The sequence below is a fragment of the Staurois parvus genome, unplaced genomic scaffold, assembly GCF_062004578.1.
Source record: "Staurois parvus isolate SC_StPar_1 unplaced genomic scaffold, SC_StPar_1.0 ptg003506l, whole genome shotgun sequence".
NCBI lineage: Eukaryota > Metazoa > Chordata > Amphibia > Anura > Ranidae > Staurois > Staurois parvus.
This window is the reverse complement of record NW_028321302.1, coordinates 72,193-94,495: the sequence shown is the minus strand read 5'-3', so window position 1 is coordinate 94,495 and position 22,303 is coordinate 72,193. Positions and strand designations below refer to the sequence as shown.

Sequence of the window (22,303 nt, the reverse complement as noted above, 5' to 3'; positions counted from 1 at the left end):
GGATGTAGCACGGATGGATGGATGAGGAGAAGAATGATGAACGAGAGAGGATGTAGCACGGATGGATGGATGAGGAGAAGAATGATGAACGAGGGAGGATGTAGCACGGATGGATGGATGAGGAGAAGAATGATGAACGAGGGAGGATGTAGCACGGATGGATGGATGAGGAGAAGAATGATGAACGAGGGAGGATGTAGCACGGATGGATGGATGAGGAGAAGAATGATGAACGAGGGAGGATGTAGCATGGATGGATGGATAAGGAGAAGAATGATGACAGAGGGAGGAGGTAGCATGGATGGATGGATGAGGAGAAGAATGATGAACGAGGGAGGATGTAGCATGGATGGATGAGGAGAAGAATGATGAATGAGGGAGGATGTAGCACGGATGGATGAGGAGAAGAATGATGAACGAGGGAGGATGTAGCACAGATGGATGGATGAGGAGAAGAATGATGAACGAGGGAGGATGTAGCATGGATGGATGAGGAGAAGAATGATGAATGAGGGAGGATGTAGCACAGATGGATGGATGAGGAGAAGAATGATGAACGAGGGAGGATGTAGCACGGATGGATGGATGAGGAGAAGAATGATGAACGAGGGAGGATGTAGCACGGATGGATGAGGGGAAGAATGGTGACAGAGGGAGAAGGTAGCACGGATAGGACAGAATTATAATGAAGTGGATAGAAGTGAAGGAGAATGAATGGGAGAGGAGAGTGCTGGGGATGGAGGTAACAAACAATGTTCTGGGTGGAGGGAATGACAGAGGGGGGTGGAGGACACTGAGTGGAGGCCAGTGGAGGGAATGACAGAGGGGGGTGGAGGACACTGAGTGGAGGCCAGTGGAGGGAATGACAGAGGGGGGTGGAGGACACTGAGTGGAGGCCAGTGGAGGGAATGACAGAGGGGGGTGGAGGACACTGAGTGGAGGCCAGTGGAGGGAATGACAGAGGGGGGTGGAGGACACTGAGTGGAGGCCAGTGGAGGGAATGACAGAGGGGGGTGGCAGAAGTGGAGTGGTTGGTGAGGTGGATGAGTCTGGCCGCTGAGTTCAGGATAGACTGAAGGGGGGATAGTCTGTGATGAGGCAGGCCGGTGAGGAGGGAGTTGCAGTAGTCCAGATGTGAGATAATAAGGGCGTGAACTAGTAGTTTAGTAGTGTCTGGGGTGAGGAACGAACGTATTTTGGAGATGTTGCGGAGGTGGAGCCTGCATGAGTTTGCCAATGATTGGACTTGGGGCTGGAAGGACAGGTCTGAGTCTAGAGTGACACCTAGGACTTTGGCTTGCGGGGTGGGACTGATGGTGGCATTGTTGGTCTAGATGGAGGGGGTGGGGGGGCACGGGCTGGGAGGAAAATTAGGAGCTCGGTTTTGGAAAGGTTCAATTTGAGGAAATGGAGCGACATCCAGTCTGATATGTCATTCAGGAGGTGGGTGATTCGGGCAGAGACTGAAGGGGTGAGGCGAGGGGTGGAGAGGTAAATTTGTGTGTCATCAGTGTAGAGATGGTAGTTGAAGCCGTGAGAGTGTATGAGTTGGCCAAGGGAGGAGGTGTAGATGGAGAAGAGAAGGGGCCCGAGGACGGAGCCTTGGGGGACCCCAACAGAGAGGGGGAGAGAGGGGGAGGTGGTAGCGTTATAGGGAAGACTGAAGGAGCGTTGTGATAGGTAGGATGAGAGCCAGGAGAGGGCGGAGTCTCTGATGCCAAGGGAGTGTTGTTTATTAAGGAGGAGGGGGTGGTCGACTGTGTCGAAGGCCGCGGAGAGTTCGAGGAGTAGGAGGACTGAGTAGTGCCCATTAGCTTTGGCGGTTAGCAGGTCGTTGGTGATTTTGAGTAGGGCGGTGTCGGTGGAGTGTAGGGGACGGAAGCCGGACTGTAGGGGATCGAGCAGGTTGTTGTCAGTGAGGTGGGCGATTAGGCGATTGTAAACTAAGCGCTCAAGGAGCTTTGAAGAAAATGGCAGCAGGGAGATGGGTCTAAGGTTGTTCAGGTCGGTGGGGTCCAAGGAGGGTTTTTTGAGTATGGGGGTGATGTGCGCGTGCTTTAGGGGGGAGGGGAATGCGCCAGTAGAGAGGGAGAGATTGAAGAATGGATGAGGGAGCGTAGGATGGAGGAGGAGGGTGACCGGAGGAGTTGTGTGGAGACAGGGTTAAGGGGGCAAGTGGTGAGGCGGGCTTCTGAGAAGACCTTAGTGACCTCCCCAGTGGTAGCAAAGCTGAAGGAGCGGAGTGTTGGGGAGGTTATAGTGTGCGGGATGTTAGATGTGGTGGGGGGCAGGGCGGTTGCGAGGTCAGAGGAGGGGAGAGTTGATGGGGTTATAGTGGGAGGGAGGCTAGGTGGGGAGGTAGGTTGAGCATTGGCGATGTCCTTACGGATTGCGTCGATCTTATTTTGGAAGTGATTGGCAATCTCGTGGGCGGTGAGTGAGGTACTGGGTGGGGGTGGGGGGGGGAGAGTAGGGAGCTGAAAGTGGAGAAGAGCCGGTGAGGACAGGTGGAGAGGGTGTTGATGAGGGTTACGAAGTAGGCTTGTTTGGCGGAGTGGAGGGAGGAGGTGTAGGTGAGGAAGGTGGATTTGTAGAGGGAGAACGCTCGAGGGGATCTGGTTTTGCGCCATAATCGTTCCAGCGCACGACTGCGTCATGTAAGATGATTAGTGCGGTCAGTCTGCCAGGGTTGGAGCGGTCGGGGTCTAATGCTACGTGTGGTTAGGGGTGCTAAGGAGTCCAAGGCAGCTGATAGCGAGTCGTTGTACGCAGTAGTGGCCAGGTCAGGGAATGACAGGGGGAGGATACTGTCGTACAGACGGTCAGCTGCAGAGTGGAGATGGGCCGGGTTCAGGTTGCGGAGATTATGACTGGTGAAGGTTTGACGTTTGGGGGGGGGGGGGTTATAGGATGGGGAGACAGAGAAGGTAATGAAGTTGTGGTCAGAGAGAGGGAAAGGGGTGTTTGTGAGGTTGTGGAGGGTGCAGAGATGGGAGAAAATGAGGTCCAGGGTGTTCCCATTGGTGTGGGTTGAGGACTGCGTACACTGTGTGAGTGCAAAAGAAGAGGTTAAATAGAGGAGTTGGGATGTAGCCGGGTTGATGACATTGAGAGGGATATTGAAGTCTCCAAGGATGATGGTGGGGAGCTCAGAGGAGAGGAAGAAGGGAAGCCAGGCGGAAAAGTTGTCAAGGAAGAGGGATACTGGTCCAGGAGGCCGATAGATTACTGCAATTCTCAGGGGGGTGGGAGAGAAGAGTCGAATGCAGTGGGCCTCGAAGGAGGAGAAGGATAGAGAGGAGGGGTTTGGGAGGACCTGGAAGGTGGTCAGCGGTGACAAGAGCACGCCGACACCACCACCTCTACGACCGCTCGGTCTGGGTGAATGGGACCAGACGAGACCTCCATAGGAGAGTGCCACAGGGGAGGTGTAGTCTGTGGCTTGGATCCAGGTTTCGGTGACCGCTAGGAGGTTGAGGGAGTGGGAGATAAAGAGGTCATGGATGGCGGTGAGCTTGTTGCAAACCAATCGGGCATTCAGGAGTGCAACCGAGAGTGGAGGGATGGATGCGGGGAGGAAGGGGACAGATATAAGGTTGAGGGGGTTGCGGGGGTTCGTGGGGGTAGGAGGGTGCCTAGTGGGTGAGTGAGGTGATGGGGGAGGGGGGATTTGTACAAGAAGGGGGATTTGGAGGGAAGATAGGATTTGTGTTGGGGGGAGGATTGGAGGGTGGAAGTGGATTTGTTCTAGAAGGAGAGGTGATAGGGGAGGGGGGATTTGTACAAGAAGGGGAATTTAGAGGAGGGAAGATAGGATTTGTGTTGGAGGGAGGATTAGAGGGTGGGAGTGGATTTGTTCTGGAAGGAGAGGTGATGGGGGGGTATTCTACAAGAAGGGGAATTTGGAGGGAAGATAGGATTTTAGTTGGGGGGGCTGGATTAGAGGATGGGAGTGGATTTGTTCTGGAAGGAGAGGTGATGTGGGGAGGGGGGTGTTTGTACAAGAAGGGGAATTTGGAGGGAAGATAGGATTTGAGTTGGGAGGGAGGATTAGAGGGTGGGAGTGGATTTGTTCTAGAAGGAGAGGTGATAGGGGGGGATTTGTACAAGAAGGGGAAATTGGAGGGAAGATAGGATTTGTGATGGGGGGAGGATCGGAGGGTTAGAGTGGATTTGTTCTAGAAGGAGAGGAGATTGTGTGTGAGAGGGGGGATTCATACATGAAGGGGAATTTGAAGGGAAGATAGGATTTGTGTTGGGGAGGGGAGGATCAGAGGTTGGAAGTGGATTTTTTCTAGAAGAAGAGGTGATCGGGATGGTTTGAGGAGCCTCTGACGGTGCGGTTGTTTTAAAGAACAAAAGGATGATGCTTGAACAAAAATGAGCTGCATGGTCAAGTTGCCTGAAAGAAGATTTTACGGCACCAATGCCTCAAAAAAAAGTCTGGTTACAAGTGGTTGTAACTCGAACATGCAGCTTGTTTTTGTTCAGTTCTTTTCTGCTCCCCATGGCTCAGTATCCAGCCTGCTTAGTGCATCCACGTAAGAGCTAACACACTCACTGACTATTTATACACTGACACTAATTGCATTTTAAAAATACAGTATGCTATCCAATCCCCACATAAACGTTGGAGTACAACTGTGTATATACGTGTGGGGATTGGGTGATACCGGTAGCACCCTCTAGTGTGCTACTAGAATAGTGTATTGCAGGTAAAATCATTGTGTGTGACTCATGGTAACTGTCATGTGATTGAGGTCGGGTTATTGCAGGTCAGCTGGAAGACTTAACAGGTTGTGGCTCTATCGCCTCCTCCTGACTCTGGAGGATCATAGAACCTTCCAGAAGTTGGTAAGCAGGAAGGGGTGGAGACCTAATCTGTGGGTTTATGGGAGTCCAGCCAATCCCAGGTTTGGATGCCCTGGTAGAGTGGTGGACTGGCCCATAAATTTGGGGGAGTCAGGCTGACAGGGGAGTCAGGTGGAAGATGGAGTGCTGAGGAGACTTTCGGTGCCTGGGATGGGTCTCCTATGTCTATGGGAGGCTGGCCCCAGGCTGGGCTTGGGTCGGCTCAGGAGGATATATTCAGCAGTGCAGCGTGAATGGAATCGAGACCTGGAGCAGCAGGGGGCAGAGAGGACAGAGTGAGTACAGCAGCGCTCTCTGGGATCTACAAGGGGGAAGACTGCCACACGTAGCAAGCTTTCAAAGGACAGCGCTGAGTTCAATCCTTTACCCTTGTCCCAGGAGATCTTCTGAGAAGCCAAGAGGGCTGGTGGTGTCTGCAAGATGTGGAGCTGGGAGCAGCTCTACAGGGGGAGAGAGGACAGAGTGAGTACAGCAGCGCTCTCTGGGATCTACAAGGGGGAAGACTGCCACATGTAGCAAGCTTTCTAAGGACAGCGCTGGACTCAATCCTTTATCCTTGTCCCGGAAAATCTTCTGAGAAGCCAGGAGGCCTGGTGGTGTCTGCAGAGGTGGGGATAGAAATAGCTCTACAGGGGGAGAGAGGACAGTGTGAGCTCAGCAGCGCTCTCTGGGATCTACAAGGGGAGAGACTGCCACATATAGCAAGCTTTCTAAGGACAGCGTTGGGCTCAATCCTTTACCCTGGTCCCGGGAGATCTTCTGAGAAGTCAGGAGGGCTGGTGGTGTCTGCAGGACATGGAGCTGGGAGCAGCTCTACAGGAGGATAGAGAGGACAGAGTGAGTACAGCAGCCAGGGGCGGACTGTCCATTCAAGCACTCGGACACTGCCCGAAGGCCCGGGGTCAATAGGGGGCCACATGAGATGCCCCTGGCACCTTTTTTTTAATAGGCTTTTTTGGGTGTGGACAAGGACACAGGGGCCTCATGATCCCTATTGCCTGGGGGCCCCATGAGTTGTCAGTCCACTCCTGACAGAAGCACTCTCTTAAATCTACAAGGGGGAAGACTGCCACACTTAGCAAGCTTTCTAAGGACAGCACTGGGCTCAATCCTTTATCTTTGTCCCCGGAGATCTTCTGAGAAGTCAGGAGGGCTGGTGGTGTCTGCAGGACGTGGAGCTGGGACTAGCTCTACAGGAGGATAGAGAGGACAGAGTGAGTACAGCAGCACTCTCTGGGATCTACAAGGGGGATGACTGGCACATGTAGCAAGCTTTCTAAGGACAAGCGCTGGACTCAATCCTTTACCCTGGTCCCGGGAGATCTTCTGAGAAGTCAGGAAGGCTGGGTGGTGTCTGCAGGTAGTCGAGCTGAGAGCAGCTCTACAGGGGTAGAGAGGACAGAGTAAGTACAGCAGCACTCTCTGGGATCTACAAGGGGGACGACTGCCAAACATAGCAAGCTTTCTAAGGACAATGCTGGGCTCAATCCTTTACCCTGGTCCCAGGAGATCTTCTGAGAAGCCAGGAGGGCTGGGTGGTGTCTGCAGGACATGGAGCTGGGAGTAGCACTACAGGGGGAGAGAGGACAGAGTGAGTACAGCAGCGCTCTCTGGGATCTACAACGGGAGAGAAGACAGAGTGAGTACAGCAGCACTCTCTAGGATCTACAAGGTGACTTCTACACGTAGCAAGCTTTCTAAGGACAGCGTTGGGCTCAGTCCTTTATCCTTGTCCCAGGAGATCTTCTGAGAAGCCAGGAGGGCTGGTGGTGTCTGCAGGACATGGCACTGGGAGTAGCTCTACAGGAGGATAGAGAGGACATCTCTACATGTAGATATGAGAAGTTAAGCTGATTTTGAGGGTCTGCTTGTTCCTCACCCGTAAGGGGCTGTTACTACTGACTCACAACCACTGATGGCTTGCAGGAAAAGAACAGTCCAGGATCTGCTTTGTACATAGGAGGGAAGTGTCCCCTTTCCATTGATTTAAGCCACCTTGACATCCCATAATTCCTATTTCCCCATCCAAGTTGATTTCCCCTAATAAAACAACAAAACCAAGCCCATGGACTGGTCACTGTCTGTGTGAGGAACACCTGTTGCCTGGCTGTTCAGAGAGAAGTTGAGGGGTACTCACCACACAGCGGCCCTCCCGGGTAGGTCCTCATAAATAGACTCTTTCATTTGATGACATAAAATCTTTCTTATCTAAGGATCGGAGCCTGGATGTTGGCACAGGACACATACCCCCTCGCCTTCATGATTTTGGAATACTTAATATGGGGTAATGGTGGATCATTGTCTCTGACCTCCTTCTACAATCTGGGGTGACCGCACCCCCATGATCTGCACTGCATTGTATCATATGTGACCCTGATCTTCCTTTCCAGGACAATCCGACGGAGAATCCACAGTGTGTCTCATGGGGGGGAGTAAGGTCACATGCAGCAAAGAGAAGGCCAACCAAACCTCTATGAGAGTCTATGAGAAGAAAATTTCATTATGGTGTAATAACACAAAAATAATCTGCCCAGCAAATCTGAACAATGTGAGCATTACTATGAAGTCCCAGGAGCTCAAATGCAGGACAAAGAAGAGGCCAGCGCAGGACCTGAAATGTGAGACTTACAGGTGTCGCATAGGAAGAACCCTCTACGTATCTTCTCTACTTTTTGCTCTTCCAGGTAAGTTACTTTAAAGCTGATGGGAATTCTGTGTATATTTCAGTTTCCGTGCCCCCCCCCCTCCTCCCTCCTCATTATTAAATAAAACCTTTCCACTTTCATTACATACCTTATATTAGACCCAGCGACATCATCACTGGGTCTCAGTGCTTCTCTATGAAATGCAGGCAGCTCATGGCTGGTGGAAGGGGCTAGCAGGGTGCTGTACTGCTCTCAAGATGCAAAAAGTGGGTTGCCACTTGGGAGGAGTTATGTAAATATCAAAATATCTCGATCTGCGGGTGTCAGTCTGGGGAAGTGGGTGTTCGTAGGCAGGATGCATTTGTATGCAGATCACCCTAGGTAACAGCCACATGTGATGCTGGACCTCAGTTAGGCACAGATCTAAGATACATCTGCAAACATTTTGTTCTTCCCCTACTTGTATTCTTACATCATCCCTCTGGCCTCCCCTTCAGTCTTGCACAGGTGTACCTGCCCCTCCCCTTCAGTCTTGCACAGGTGTACCTGCCCCTCCCCTTCAGTCTTGCACAGGTGTACAGGCTCCTCCCCTTCAGTCTTGGACAGGTGTACCTGCCCCTCCCCTTCAGTCTTGCACAGGTGTACAGGCTCCTCCCCTTCAGTCTTGCACAGGTGTACTGGCTCCTCCCCTGCAGTCTTGCACAGGTGTTCCAGGTCCTCCCCTTCAGTCTTGTACAGGTGAACCAGCTCCTCCCCTTCAGTCTTGCACAGTTGTTCCAGCTCCTCCCCTTCAGTCTTGTACAGGTGTACCAGCTCCTCCCCTTCAGTCTTGTACAGGTGTACCAGCTCCTCCCCTTCAGCCTTGTACAGGTGTACCAGCTCCTCCCCTTCAGTCTTGCACAGTTGTTCCAGCTCCTCCCCTTCAGTATTGCACAGGTGTACAGGCTCATCTCCTTCAGTCTTGCACAGGTGTACCCGCTCCTCCCCTTCAGTCTTGCACAGGTGTACCGGCTCCTCCCCTTCAGTCTTGCATAGGTGTTCCAGCTCCTCCCCTTCAGTCTTGCACAGGTGTACCTGCCCCTCCCCTTCAGTCTTGCACAGGTATACCGGCTCCTCCCCTTCAGTCGTGCACAGGTGTACCAGCTCCTCCCCTTCAGTCTTGCACAGGTATACCTGCCCCTCCCCTTCAGTCTTGCACAGGTGTACCTGCCCCTCCCCTTCAGTCTTGCACAGGTGTACTGGCTCCTCCCCTTCAGTCGTTCACAGGTGTACTGGCTCCTCCCCTTCATTTGTGCACAGGTGTATTGGCTCCTCCCCTTCAGCCTTGCACAGGTGTTCCAGCTTCTCCCCTTCAGTCCTGCACAGGTGTACCGGCTCCTCCCCTTCAGTCTTGCACAGGTGTACTGGCTCCTCCCCTTCAGCCCTGTACAGGTGTTCCAGCTCCTCCCCTTCAGTCCTGTACAGGTGTACCGGCTCCTCCCCTTCAGTCCTGTACAGGTGTACCGGCTCCTCCCCTTCAGTCTTGCACAGGTGTACTGGCTCCTCCCCTTCAGTCCTGTACAGGCATACCGCCCCTCCCCTTCGGTCCTGTACAGGTGTACCAGCTCCTCCCCTTCAGTTCTGTACAGGTGTACCGGCTCCTTCCCTCCAGTCTTGCACAGGTCTGCTGGCTCCTCGCCTTCATTCTTGCACAGGTGTACTGGCTCCTCCCCTTCAGTCTTGCACAGGTGTATTGGCTCCTCCCCTTCAGCCTTGCACAGGTGTTCCAGCTCCTCCCCTTCAGTCCTGCACAGGTGTACCGGCTCCTCCCCTTCAGTCTTGCACAGGTGTACCGGCTCCTCTCCTTCAGTCCTGCAGAGGTGTACCGGCTCCTCCCCTTCACTCTTGCACAGGTACAGGTCCCCTGGACTGAGATGGTTTCCTCTGATCTCACTGCACACTGGGAGCTTCTCACAATGTGCTTTAGAAGCTGCAGCCAGTCAGATAGAGCTCTTCTTCATTTCCTGGTTGGAGGACATTCAGCATCATCCAGCTCTTTCCTCCCCAGCCTGATTGCCCCTGGCCACGCCCCCTTCATTCATTGGAATTCAGTTCTTTCAATTCTGGATGCTCAGCATCACATGTGGATGTTATATAGGGTGATCTGCAAGAAAATCCAGCCTGCAGAGGAATATTGGGTGTCGCTGCCCATGTACTGGGTATTGCCACATCAATAATTCTGGATCCCTCATTGAACACCGAATCCATAATGGAAAATATTGATTTGATTGACAGTCGTTCCACCATTGTATTCCACAGGGCCCTTGATTTCAGAAAATGTTTAATCCTCTGAGGTTTTAAAGTAATCTTCGGGCTTAAAATGTGTATTTTAACACAAAAAAGCTTCCTGTAATACACGCGGGGTAAGGGGGGGAGGGGCAGTACAGCGAGCCAATCAGGCAGGACTACATTGGAGAGGGCGGTCTTCTAACAGTGGGTGTAATGCGCTCATCAAAGTGAAAAGTGAGGCCGCTGACCTCCCTGTGTTGTCTGACAGATAAACCCGGATCACAAGGCTGGAAAGACAAAATGACACAAATTTTTGCAGGTAAGTAAAGTTTAATATGAACGTTTTAACACCGCTAATAAACAGCTAATTCACACTGTGGGGGAGGGGAGCTCCAAGCTATGATCATAAGGCTGCATTCTAATACTGGGAGCTTGCTGACAAGAAGAGAGGCAAAGTGTACAGGGAGTGACCAACGTTCCATTCCTACCTAAGCAGCAAGATGGGACAGGATTGGTGATCAAGCCATGTGGCTTTAGCATTTTTCGGGACCCTCTAGCCTTTCTACTGGTGATTTGTCCCGTAGCTGCACCCAAATACTCAACAATCTATATACAGTGACTGCCAGACAGACTTCCACCCTGACAATCTACTTTTATTATTTTATTGGCTCACTTGGGTTAGGGGTACAGGATACTCCAACCCAGAATCAAACAATTCTCTCCTCTCCAAAGTATCTTGTTGTATCTTTAACCTCTGCTGTGGGCTAATGCAGGTTCAGTAGGCCAGGCAGACAGCTACTTTCAAGTATCTTCAGACCCTTTTACGGGCTGGCAGTGGCTGTTTGCCCCAAAATAGACAACATGTAGAAATAAATCTTTAAGCTGACATCAGCAAAAAGTAGTTGTGGACCTTTAAGACAAGACCAGCAATTGGCAGAATGGGACCTTAGAGCTGAGGCTAGCAATTGGTGGTAGTGGACCTTTGATCCCAGGACAGTATCTTGTAGAAGTCCACCTTTGTGCTGAGTCCAACAATTCATAGTAGTGGACCTTTCAGCTAATAAGTAGAAGTAGACCTTTCAACTGAGACCAGCAATTGGTAGTAGAGGCCCTATGTGCTGTGACCAGCTATTAGTAGTATTTAAGCTTTGAGCCCAGAACAGCAATTAGTAGAAGAGCACTTTTAAGCTGAGACCAGCAATTAGTAGAGGCAGATCTTTCCATTGAAACCAGCAACTGGTAGTAGTGAACCTTTGAGCTGAGATCAGCAATTTGTAGAAGTGGACCTTTGAGCTGAGATCAGCAATTTGTAGAAGTGGACCTTTGAGCTAAGACCAGCAATTGCTACTAGTGGACGTTTGAGCTAAGACCAGCAAATGGTAGTAGTTTACCTTTGAGCTGAGACCAGCAGTTGGTAGTAGTGGACCTTAGAGCTGAGATCAACAATTCGTAGAAGTGGACCTTTGAGTTGAGACCAGCAATTGCTAGAAGTGGACAGTTGAACTGAGACCATAAATTTGCAGTAGTGGACGTTTGAGCTGAGACCAGAAATTTGTAATAGTGGACCTTTGAGCTGAGACCAGCATTTGGTAGAAGTGGACCTTTGAGCTGAGACCAGCAATTGGTAGAAGTGGACCTTTGAGCTGAGACCAGCAATTGGTAGAAGTGGACCTTTGAGCTGAAACCAGCAATTGGTAGAACTGGACATTTGAGCTGAGACCACCAATTGGTAGAAGTGGACCTTTGAGCTGAGACCAGCAATTGCTAGAAGTGGACAGTTGAACTGAGACCATAAATTTGCAGTAGTGGACCTTTGAGCTGAGACCAGAAATTTGTAATAGTGGACCTTTGAGCTGAGACCAGCATTTGGTAGAAGTGGACCTTTGAGCCCAGAACAGCAATTGGTAGAAGTGGACCTTTGAGCTGAGACCAGCATTTGGTAGAAGTGGACCTTTGAGCTGAGACCAGCAATTGGTAGAATTGGATCTTTTGAGCTGAGACCATCAATTGGTAGAAGTGGACCTTTGAGCTGAGACCAGCAATTGGTAGAAGTGGACCTTTGAACTCAGAACAGCAATTGGTAGAAGTGGACCTTTGAGCTGAGACCAGCATTTGGTAGAAGTGGACCTTTGAACTCAGAACAGCAATTGGTAGAAGTGGACCTTTGAGCTGAGACCAGCAATTGGTAGTAGTGGACTTTTGAGCCAAGACCAGCAATTGGTAAAAGTGGACCCTTGAGCTAAGATCAACAATTGGTAGAAGTGGACCTTTGAGCTAAGATCAACAATTGGTAGAAGTGGACCTTTGAGCTAAGATCAGCAATTGGTAGCAGTGCTCCTTTGAGCTAAGACCAGCAGTTGGTAGAAGTGGACCTTTGAGCAGAGACCAGCAATTGCTTAGGCAAGATTCTTCTTCAGCTTTAGCTTACCCCCCAGGCTGGGGGTCTAAGAAGCTTGAACTGGACTTCCCTGATTTACTTCCCGCTCCAGGTAGCAGGTCTAGGAGGCAAGGACCTTTGGACCAAAGTCTGGGAGGAAAAACAACCTTCTAAAAGGTCTCCCTAAATGTTTCACCTCTTCCTCAGCCCACATACCTGGCATAAACCCCTCAGAGATTGACCAAGGTGGAATGATTATTCATAACCTCACAGATTGTCTTCTAATTCAATTTGCTGGAGAGCACTCCTCAGAAACAGGTGGAAGCAACAAAATCCCTGCTCTTAGGGGACACCTAAAAAACAGAATAAAGCTCAGGATGGCTACACTAAATGTAAACTACAGTCCAGCTTATGGCCGGGTCCCTATGCGTGTAATGGAGAAAATGATGTCACTAAATTGTCTATGTTGTCTGGCAGGGGAGTCTGGAGTACAAGATTGGCTGGACAAGAAGCGTGAAAATTTTTGGGAAGGTATATATTTTTGTTTTAAAATGTGTACTTTATTAGAACTTGTAGCAGTAACTGAATCTCTCTCCAAGTCAGGGGCAGACTGACAATTCATGGGGCTCCTGGGAAATAGGGGATCATGGGGCCCCTGTGTCCTCACCCACACTCAAACCACACCTAAAAAAGCCTATGAAAAAGCCTATGAAAGGTACCAGGGACATCTCATGGGGCCCCCTACAGTCTGCCCCTGCTCCAAGTATCAACGTGTTGTGATCCTCTGCTCAGAAGAAAGTCAGTCTGGGGGAGGGAGAACCTGAGCTCTGGGCGGATCGGTCTCTACTACAGTGCATGATGCCGAAGCTGGGATATTGGGACATTTGAGTGACTAAGCTGTATTGATTCACTAAACTGGAGAAACCGGAATTCTGACCTGTATGTGTTGTCTGGCAGGGCTTCGTGGACCACAAGACTTTGTGAAAAAAGCTGGAACTTTCTTGAAAAGTATGTACATTTTGAAATGAATATTTAATGTTTAGTCTGAGTATCCTGAAAAAAGTTTTTTTTTACCAATACGTAAAGTATATAAATAAAAAAATGGAAGGAACAGGCCAACAAAATAAAAAGGGGAAAAAAGGATGTAAATTTCATTTATGTACCGTATTGCATGACCGCGCAATTGTCCGTTAAACTAGCGCAGCGCTGTATAGCAGAAAAATGGTGTAAATTGCAGTATCTATCCCATAGTTTGTAGACGCTATAACTGTCACAAAAGCAATCAATATACACTTATTGGGATTTTTTTCACCAAAAACATGGAGCAGAATACATTTTGGCCTAAATTTATAACCAACTTTGAGTTTACTATATATTTTTTATAGCTGAAAATAAAAAATATTGTTTTTCTTCAAAATTTTTGGCTTTTTTTGTTTATAGCGTGAAAAATAAAAAGCGCACATCTGATCAAATACCACCAAAAGAAATCTCTATTTGTGTGAATAAAAGGGTGTAAATTTCGTTTGGGTGCAGCATTGCATGACCGCGCAATTATCAGTTGAATTAGTGCAGCGCCGAGTAGCAAAAAGAGGCGTGGTCAGGAAGGGGGGTAAATCCTCAGGAGCTCAAGTGGTTAAAATTGTTATTTTGGGTTGTCAGTCGTGTGGCCGGTGTCCCCATTTGGTTATCACAGCTAGTAGAGGTACCTGAGTCTGCCTCTGTATCAGCTGACTGCCCTCCTCTACGCAGCCAATGCAGAGTGATTGAGGGAACACCGGCCCTGGGAGTCTTTCTGACAGTTGTCAGCCAGCAGAGGGAGGAGCTCCTTCAGGGGCGGGTCTCTGACCAAGGTGTATTACTTATTTGAGTGGATTAAAGTCAGGTCACTAACCAATCTTTTCTCTCTGGCAGAGGTTTCTGAATCATATGAATGGACAAACAAACTCACAGAATTTCTGAGAGGTAAAGCACACGGCACATGTGGACTTCCTCTGTGCATGCTCATGGTTCTGCTTTTACAGAACACAACATGTCCCCCACACCACACTTCTCACAGATTTATTGGTCACAAATGTTGGAAACCATTTCTCATTTTCCTTCCACTTCACAATTATGTGCCACTTTGTGTCGGTCCATCACATCCAATCCCGATAAATACATTGACGGTTCTGCTTGTCACATGACAACATGGGGAACGTTTCAAGGGGGAGGAAGACTTTTTCAAGGCGCTGTAAACAGATTCTCTTCATTTACAGCAGATCTTTATCCTAAATGGGGGTTTGGTATAGATGATAATGGGGGACATTCACACAAAAAAGTTGTGGGGTTTCCCCTAAAAATACATACCAGTCATTTATCCTGGATGAGGGTCAGGTACGGGTTTCAAAAGGGACTCTACACAAAAAAAAAACTTGGGTGTGGTATGCATTTTAAAGAGGAAACTCATGTAAAAGTACACAAAAAAAAGTACAAGGTCCCCCCAAAATCCATACCAGACCCCTATTCAAGCATGCAGCCTGGCAAGCTGGAAAAAAGGGGGGATGAGCATGCACTTCCCCCCCATCTTCGTGAACCATACCAGACCCCATGCTCTCAACATAGGGTGGGCATCTTGCAAGGGAGGTCCCCCCAAAATCCATACCAGACTCTTATTCAATAATGCAGCCTGGCAAGCCTTAAAAAAGGGCGGATGAGCATGCACCCCCCCCCATCTTCCTGAACCATACCAGACCCCATGCTCTCAACATAGGGTGGGTATCTTGCAAGGGAGGTCCCCCCTGGAAAAGCTCATTGTCCCCATGTTCATGACAACCCTGGCCCAGCCTGTGAACATATCGGGAATCTAGATGCCCTTTAAAAATAAAGATACCCCCCCCATGTGAATGAGTAAGGGTACATTGTATAACTACTCCTTCACAAAATAATTAAATAAAGACACACACTTTTTGAAAAGTCCTTTGTTGAGAAAAAAAAAGGTCCATGTTGTAAATCCATCACCATCCATGTCATCCATCATCAATCACGATGAATAATTGAAACCATTTGAGCAATAGACACGTCCAATTCCGTCACCACACTCGCCGGGAATGACGGCTCACCAATGAGGTGGGATATACCCGGTGATGTCAATGACAAAGTGTGGTCATGCCGCCATATTTTGGTCATTGGTACTAATGCCATTCCTCCCCCTTTGTTTACATGGCCAGGAATTCCCAGGCTGGCAAATGAATAGTACTGGTGATGTCACTGGTTGCTAGGTTTGTGGCGGGTGTCAGCGCCCGCTGCTTCCTTCACCACCATTGTCAGCAGGAGAAAGAAGCTGCCATCAGTGGTGTATTTATGTTTTGTGCTGCCCTAGGAAACTTGTCTGCCCACACAGACACCGACCAACACAACCCCCTCTTCCCCCTCCTGTGGAGAAAGCCTGACACTGACCATCAACACCCCTGCCCCCCACTCAGGAGAGCTTTCCACTAAACCCCCCCCCCCAGCGATAGACACTCATCTTCACAACTCTGGAAATCCCCAAGAATGAGAGTCGGGCTCTACATACACCATCAAGCAGTCTGCAGCCGCTCTTGGATCCAACCTGGTTCCCATGGTGCGAGTGTCCCTTCTTTCATCCCATCTTCTGGGGGGAGATGCTGCCCCCCTGAAAAACGCCGCCCTAGGCAATCGCCTTGTTTGTCTTGTGGTAAATACACCCCTGGCTGTCATATATTATGGCGCTAGAACAAAAAGCACTACTGTATATGATATTCATCTCCTGCCAAACGAGCTAAAAGTCCAGCAAAATTCGACCCCCACCAGCACAGAGCTATCAGAGATAGATATTCCCTTCTGTGCTGTGATTTGTGGCTTGAACAGAAAGGAGAGACGGCTACAAAATAGCCTTTTTCACACTGGCGGTCCAATCGGATCAGTCAGTTTTCCAGGTGGAGCCGATCGGACCATCCATAGACCTCTATGGACGGGTAGGTGTCAGTGGACAAGTGTCTGATGACACCCACCAGCATCTGATCTGATCCTGTACCCCAACAACTGATGGATGGCGATGTCGGGCAGATGGTCCATTTCCATCCGACCAACCCATAGGAAAAAAGCGAGCTGTGTCCTGTCATCAGACTTGTCATCCGCTTGCTCAGTGGGGGTCAGAAGAGGGATCCCCCGCTGAGCAAACAAATCCTCTAGTGGGTCCGTCCAGTCTGAAAGGAGCCTAAATCTTGTTGATCTGGTGAGAGGACTTTCAGAGGAACTGCAGAGTACTGCGTGGTGGAGCTGTGCAAACTCTGCTTTCTTCTCACTTTAAGGTGACACAATCATGGATCTGAACTGTGAAGAGGAGGATGAAGATGATGAAGATGTTACCACTACTGATGCTTCTCCTGAGGGCAAATTTCACAATGAAGAGGAAAACAATGAGGAAGATAGGTGAGAAATGCTGGATATGGCACTCGTGTTTTCCATTCATTTATTAAAGGTGGCAAAAATCAGAAATAGATGACCAGGTCTTCCAACATTCCCACAGGGAAGCTGAAAACAGAACAGGAGGGGGCTGGGTGGGTGTCAGAGGAAAGTATGAGATACTTTCATTGTACCACACCTTTCCTCCACTTCCAGAGTCCCCCATACTTCATCTTCTACCTCATGTATCCCCCTGTACTGAGCCTCTCCTCTACCTCATGTATCCCCCTGTACTGAGCCTCTCCTCTACCTCCAATATCTCCTCTATACTGAGCCTCTCCTCTACCTCCAATATCTCCTCTATACTGAGCCTCTCCTCGACCTCCAGTATCTCCTCCGTACTGAGCCTCTCCTCTACCTCCAATATCTCCTCTATACTGAGCCTCTCCTCGACCTCCAGTATCTCCCTGTACTGAGCCTCTCCTCTACCTCATGTATCTCCCTGTACTGAGCCTCTCCTCTACCTCCAGTATCTCCTCTATACTGAGCCTCTCCTCTACCTCCAGTATCTCCTCTATACTGAACCTCTCCTCTACCTTCAGTATCTCCTCTATACTGAGCCTCTCCTCTACCTCCAGTATCTCCTCTATACTGAACCTCTCCTCTACCTCCAGTATCTCCTCTATACTGAGCCTCTCCTCTACCTCCAGTATCTCCTCTATACTGAGCCTCTCCTCTACCTCCAGTATCCCCTCTATACTGAGCCTCTCCTCTACCTCCAGTATCTCCTCTATACTGAGCCTCTCCTCTACCTCCAGTATCTCCTCTATACTGAACCTCTCCTCTACCTCCAGTATCTCCTCTATACTGAGCCTCTCCTCTACCTCCAGTATCTCCTCTATACTGAGCCTCTCCTCTACCTCCAGTATCTCCTCTATACTGAGCCTCTCCTCTACCTCCAGTATCTCCTCTATACTGAGCCTCTCCTCTACCTCCAGTATCTCCTCTATACTGAGCCTCTCCTCTACCTCCAGTTATCCCCTCTATACTGAGCCTCTCCTCTACCTCCAGTATCTCCTCTATACTGAGCCTCTCCTCTACCTCCAGTATCTCCTCTATACTGAGCCTCTTCTCTACCTCCAGTTATCCCCTCTATACTGAGCCTCTCCTCTACCTCCAGTATCTCCTCTATACTGAGCCTCTCCTCTACCTCCAGTATCTCCTCTATACTGAGCCTCTCCTATACCCCCAGTATCTCCTCTATACTGAGCCTCTTCTCTACCTCCAGTATCTCTTCTATACTGAGCCTCTCCTCTACCTCCAGTATCTCCTCTATACTGAGCCTCTTCTCTACCTCCAGTTATCCCCTCTATACTGAGCCTCTCCTCTACCTCCAGTATCTCCTCTATACTGAGCCTCTCCTCTACCCCCAGTATCTCCTCTACACTGAACCTCTCCTCTACCTCCAGTATCTCCTCTATACTGAGCCTCTTCTCTACCTCCAGTATCCCCTCTATACTGAGCCTCTCCTCTACCTCCAGTTATCCCCTCTATACTGAGCCTCTCCTCTACCTCCAGTATCTCCTCTATACTGAGCCTCTCCTCTACCTCCAGTATCTCCTCTATACTGAGCCTCTTCTCTACCTCCAGTTATCCCCTCTATACTGAGCCTCTCCTCTACCTCCAGTATCTCCTCTATACTGAGCCTCTCCTCTACCTCCAGTATCTCCTCTATACTGAGCCTCTCCTATACCCCCAGTATCTCCTCTATACTGAGCCTCTTCTCTACCTCCAGTATCTCTTCTATACTGAGCCTCTCCTCTACCTCCAGTATCTCCTCTATACTGAGCCTCTTCTCTACCTCCAGTTATCCCCTCTATACTGAGCCTCTCCTCTACCTCCAGTATCTCCTCTATACTGAGCCTCTCCTCTACCCCCAGTATCTCCTCTATACTGAACCTCTCCTCTACCTCCAGTATCTCCTCTATACTGAGCCTCTCCTCTACCTCCAGTATCTCCTCTATACTGAGCCTCTCCTCTACCTCCAGTATCCCCTCTATACTGAGCCTCTCCTCTACCTCCAGTATCTCCTCTATACCGAGCCTCTCCTCTACCTCCAGTATCTCCTCTATACTGAGCCTCTCCTCTACCTCCAGTATCTCCTCTATACTGAGCCTCTCCTCTACCTCCAGTATTCCCTCTATACTGAGCCTCTCCTCTACCTCCAGTATCTCCTCTATACTGAGCCTCTCCTCTACCTCCAGTATCCCCTCTATACTGAACCTCTCCTCTACCTCCAGTATCTCCCTGTACTGAGCCTCTCCTCTACCTCCAGTATCTCCCTGTACTGAGCCTCTCCTCTACCTCCAGTATCTCCTCTATACTGAGCCTCTCCTCTACCTCCAGTATCTCCCTGTACTGAGCCTCTCCTCTACCTCCAGTATCTCCTCTATACTGAACCTCTCCTCTACCTCCAGTATCTCCTCTATCCTGAGCCTCTCCTCTACCTCCAGTATCTCCTCTATCCTGAGCCTCTCCTCTACCTCCAGTATCTCCTCTATACTGAACTTCTCCTCTACCTCCAGTATCTCCTCTATACTGAACTTCTCCTCTACCTCCATTGTGCAAAATATGTGGCTAACAATGGTGAAGGAAGAGGTGACCAGGAGCTGTTGGTGACAGCTCAGTCAGTGTGCCAGGAGTTTGCAATGAACCTTGGACTGCATATGTGCAGCCGCTGAGTATAAAGGCCCCTCCGCTGTGCGCACTGTATGTGTTATATGGTCGGCAAGAGGTTATGGAATTAAAATTTACAGATTCGGCAACTTATCTAGAACCCGGTGGAAGAACTGCTTCACTACCTTTTGGTCTGTTTGTGAATAGTTCTAAGATTTCCTGAGGAAGGGGTAGCTAACGGAAGATGCATGGAGGGTGTAGAATCAGATAAACTCTAAGACGTGTACTCGCTCTTCCCAGGAATGGACCACACGTGGCGATTTGTTTCTCTACTTCTCTATTTTCAAACCACAAATTGATCTTATCGTCATTTGCTCTGCTAGAATGTAAACACGTCTCCTGCTCTGTACACACGCATGTCATACATGTACAGGTGGAAACGTGCTCTTCAACCCTTTTTACTGACACCAACGTAGAAACTACATCAGTGGCTTTGACAATCTGACTGTTGGCTATCAAATGGAAGCAACACCAGCTGGTGGATTGCTTCACCCCCCCCCCCCCCCCCAGATCCCTGCCATGTTTCTAGGGCTACGCACACTCATTGGCAGACTCGGGACCAGCATGGCAGGTGCCGTCAGGTGGAGGGGAGGGGAATCAGTCAATATCCATCCAATGACCTCTACCTCCTGTTTCTGAGTCAGAAGCGACATGGAAAAAGTCACTGTCCCCAGCCAGTATGGCCTGGGAAGAAGCTAATGAAATACAGTCTGCATTCCATTAGCATCATTGGATGACAGGTGAGACATTTTTTTAGACCCCTGATGTCTCATTAAAGAGAACCTGTCACCAAAAAATGCATCACATAGAGAACTTTTAGTCCCCATGTGTGGGAAAAAAAAGTAAAAAGCGTAAAACATTAAAGTTACAGCTAAGCACTTACGATCCCCCCCAAATTCTCGAGCCGCACCCCATCCCCACATATGAGCATGCACAAACTTAAATGCACACATCAGGGGTGAATACACAAGAAAATGATTGTGATACACGTTACCTATCAGCATGCACACAAGAGTGAGAGCAATCGTTCTAGACTAGTCATTTACGGTTAATTCTAAACTGATGACCTGTCGGGCCTTTATATGGTTGTCTATGGAAAACATAGGACAAAATGGGGTTTGTCGCTGTGTCACTGGGACACGCAATGAGCTGGGACAGCATGTTCCCAAGGCAAGCACTGACACAAAGAATGCAGAGGGAGGTGAGACGTGTTTCTGATGGACACCTGATTTCCTGTCTGGGTGATGGTCCTGATGGACACTTTATTTCCTGTCTGGGTGATGTTCCTGATGGACACCTGATTTCCTGCCTGGGTGATGGTCCTGATGGACACCTGATTTCCTGTCTAGGTGATGTTCCTGATGGACACCTGATTTACTTTCTGGGGGATGTTCCTGATGGACACTTTATTTCCTGTCTGGGTGATGTTCCTGATGGACATCTGATTTCCTGCCTGGGTGAAGGTACTGATGGATGCTTGATTTCCTGTTTGGGTGATGTTCCTAATGGACACCTGATTTCCTATCTGGGTGATGTTCCTGATGGACACCTGATTTCCTGTCTCGGTGATGTTCCTGATGGACACCTGATTTCCTGTCTCGGTGATGTTCCTGATGGACACTTGATTTCCTGTCTGGCTGATGCTCCTGATAGACACCTGATTTCCTGTGTGGGTGATTGTCCTGATGGACACCTGATTTCCTGTCTGGGAGATGTTCATGATGGACACCTGATTTCCTGTCTGGGTGATGTTCCTGACTGACACCTGATTCCCTGTCTGGGTGATGTTCCTGACTGATACCTGATTTCCTGTCTGGGTGATGTTCCTGACTGACACCTGATTTCCTGTCTGGGTGATGGTCCTGATGGACACCTGATTTCCTGTCTGGGTGATGGTCTTGATGGAAACCTAATTTCCTGTCTGGGTGATGGTCCAGATGGACACCTGATTTCCTGTCTGGGTGATGTTCCTGACTGACACCTGATTTCCTGTCGGGGTGATGGTCCTGATGGACACTTTATTTCCTGTCTGGGTGTTGTTTTTGACTGACACCTGATTATCTGTCTGGGTGATGTTCCCGATGGATACCAGATTTCCTGCCTGGTTGATGCAGCTGTTGAACACCTGATTTCCTGTGTGGATTGATGCCCCTGATAAAAACTTGATTTCTTGTCTGGGTGAAATTACTGATAGACATCCTATTTACTGCTGTTCTGATAGACAACTGATTTTCTGGGTGATGGCCTAGAGGGAATTATGAGTCTGGGTGATGGTCCTGTTCCATTTGGTGATAATTCTGACAGACACCTAAGCTCTTGTCCCGGTGATGGTTCTAAAAGACATCTGAGTTCCTGTTTGCATGATGGTTCTCCCAGGTACCTGAGGTCCTGACATAGTGATGAGCCTGTTGGACATCTGAGTTCCTGTCTCAGTGATGGTCCTGATGGACACTTGGATTTCTGCCTCGGTGGCGGTCCTGGCAGACCGTTCAATTCTCTAATGGTTAGTGGGGTCAGTTCAACGTCCATTATCAGTCACAGTAACCAGAATGTATTGGAGGGAAATTTTTTTCTTGAACAAACAAATTTTTAACAGTGAGTTTGGTTTTTGACCCCAACACAGCAGAGATCTCTCCTCCCCCTCCCCCCCCCCCCCCACCCCACCCACCACACCCACCACACACACCACACACACCTTTCCAAACCTAGAGAACCAGAGACAGGGGCTGCTGAAGCAGAAAAGAGTTAGGAGGACCACTCCAGACCGAATGTATCACAGCAAAAACCGCTTTTTTATGTTCTTTTAATAGACTATTCATTTGATTTATTGATCAGTTGATTTATGTATTTATGTATGTATGTGTGTATGTATGTATGTATGTATGTACAGTATTTTTTTACTGATTTATGTATGAACTTGAGTATGTATTTATGTACTTGTGTGTGTATGTATGTATGCAATTATTTATGTATGTATGTATGTATGTATTTATTTATTTAC

The 22,303-nt window shown here is 49.1% G+C and overlaps 1 protein-coding gene across 1 annotated transcript in view; it reads left to right on the top strand.

Annotated features, from left to right (window-relative positions):
- The window catches only part of LOC149427769 (uncharacterized), a 47,169-nt gene that overhangs the window by 14,321 nt on the left and 10,545 nt on the right, over window positions 1–22,303 (top strand). Inside the window, exons 2-7 of the mRNA XM_089667689.1 lie at window positions 7,263–7,556; window positions 10,054–10,104; window positions 12,640–12,693; window positions 13,120–13,170; window positions 14,074–14,124; window positions 16,473–16,593. Of these exons, the coding sequence (XP_089523815.1) occupies window positions 7,263–7,556; window positions 10,054–10,104; window positions 12,640–12,693; window positions 13,120–13,170; window positions 14,074–14,124; window positions 16,473–16,593 (622 nt within the window). The remainder of the gene's footprint in view (window positions 1–7,262; window positions 7,557–10,053; window positions 10,105–12,639; window positions 12,694–13,119; window positions 13,171–14,073; window positions 14,125–16,472; window positions 16,594–22,303) is intronic.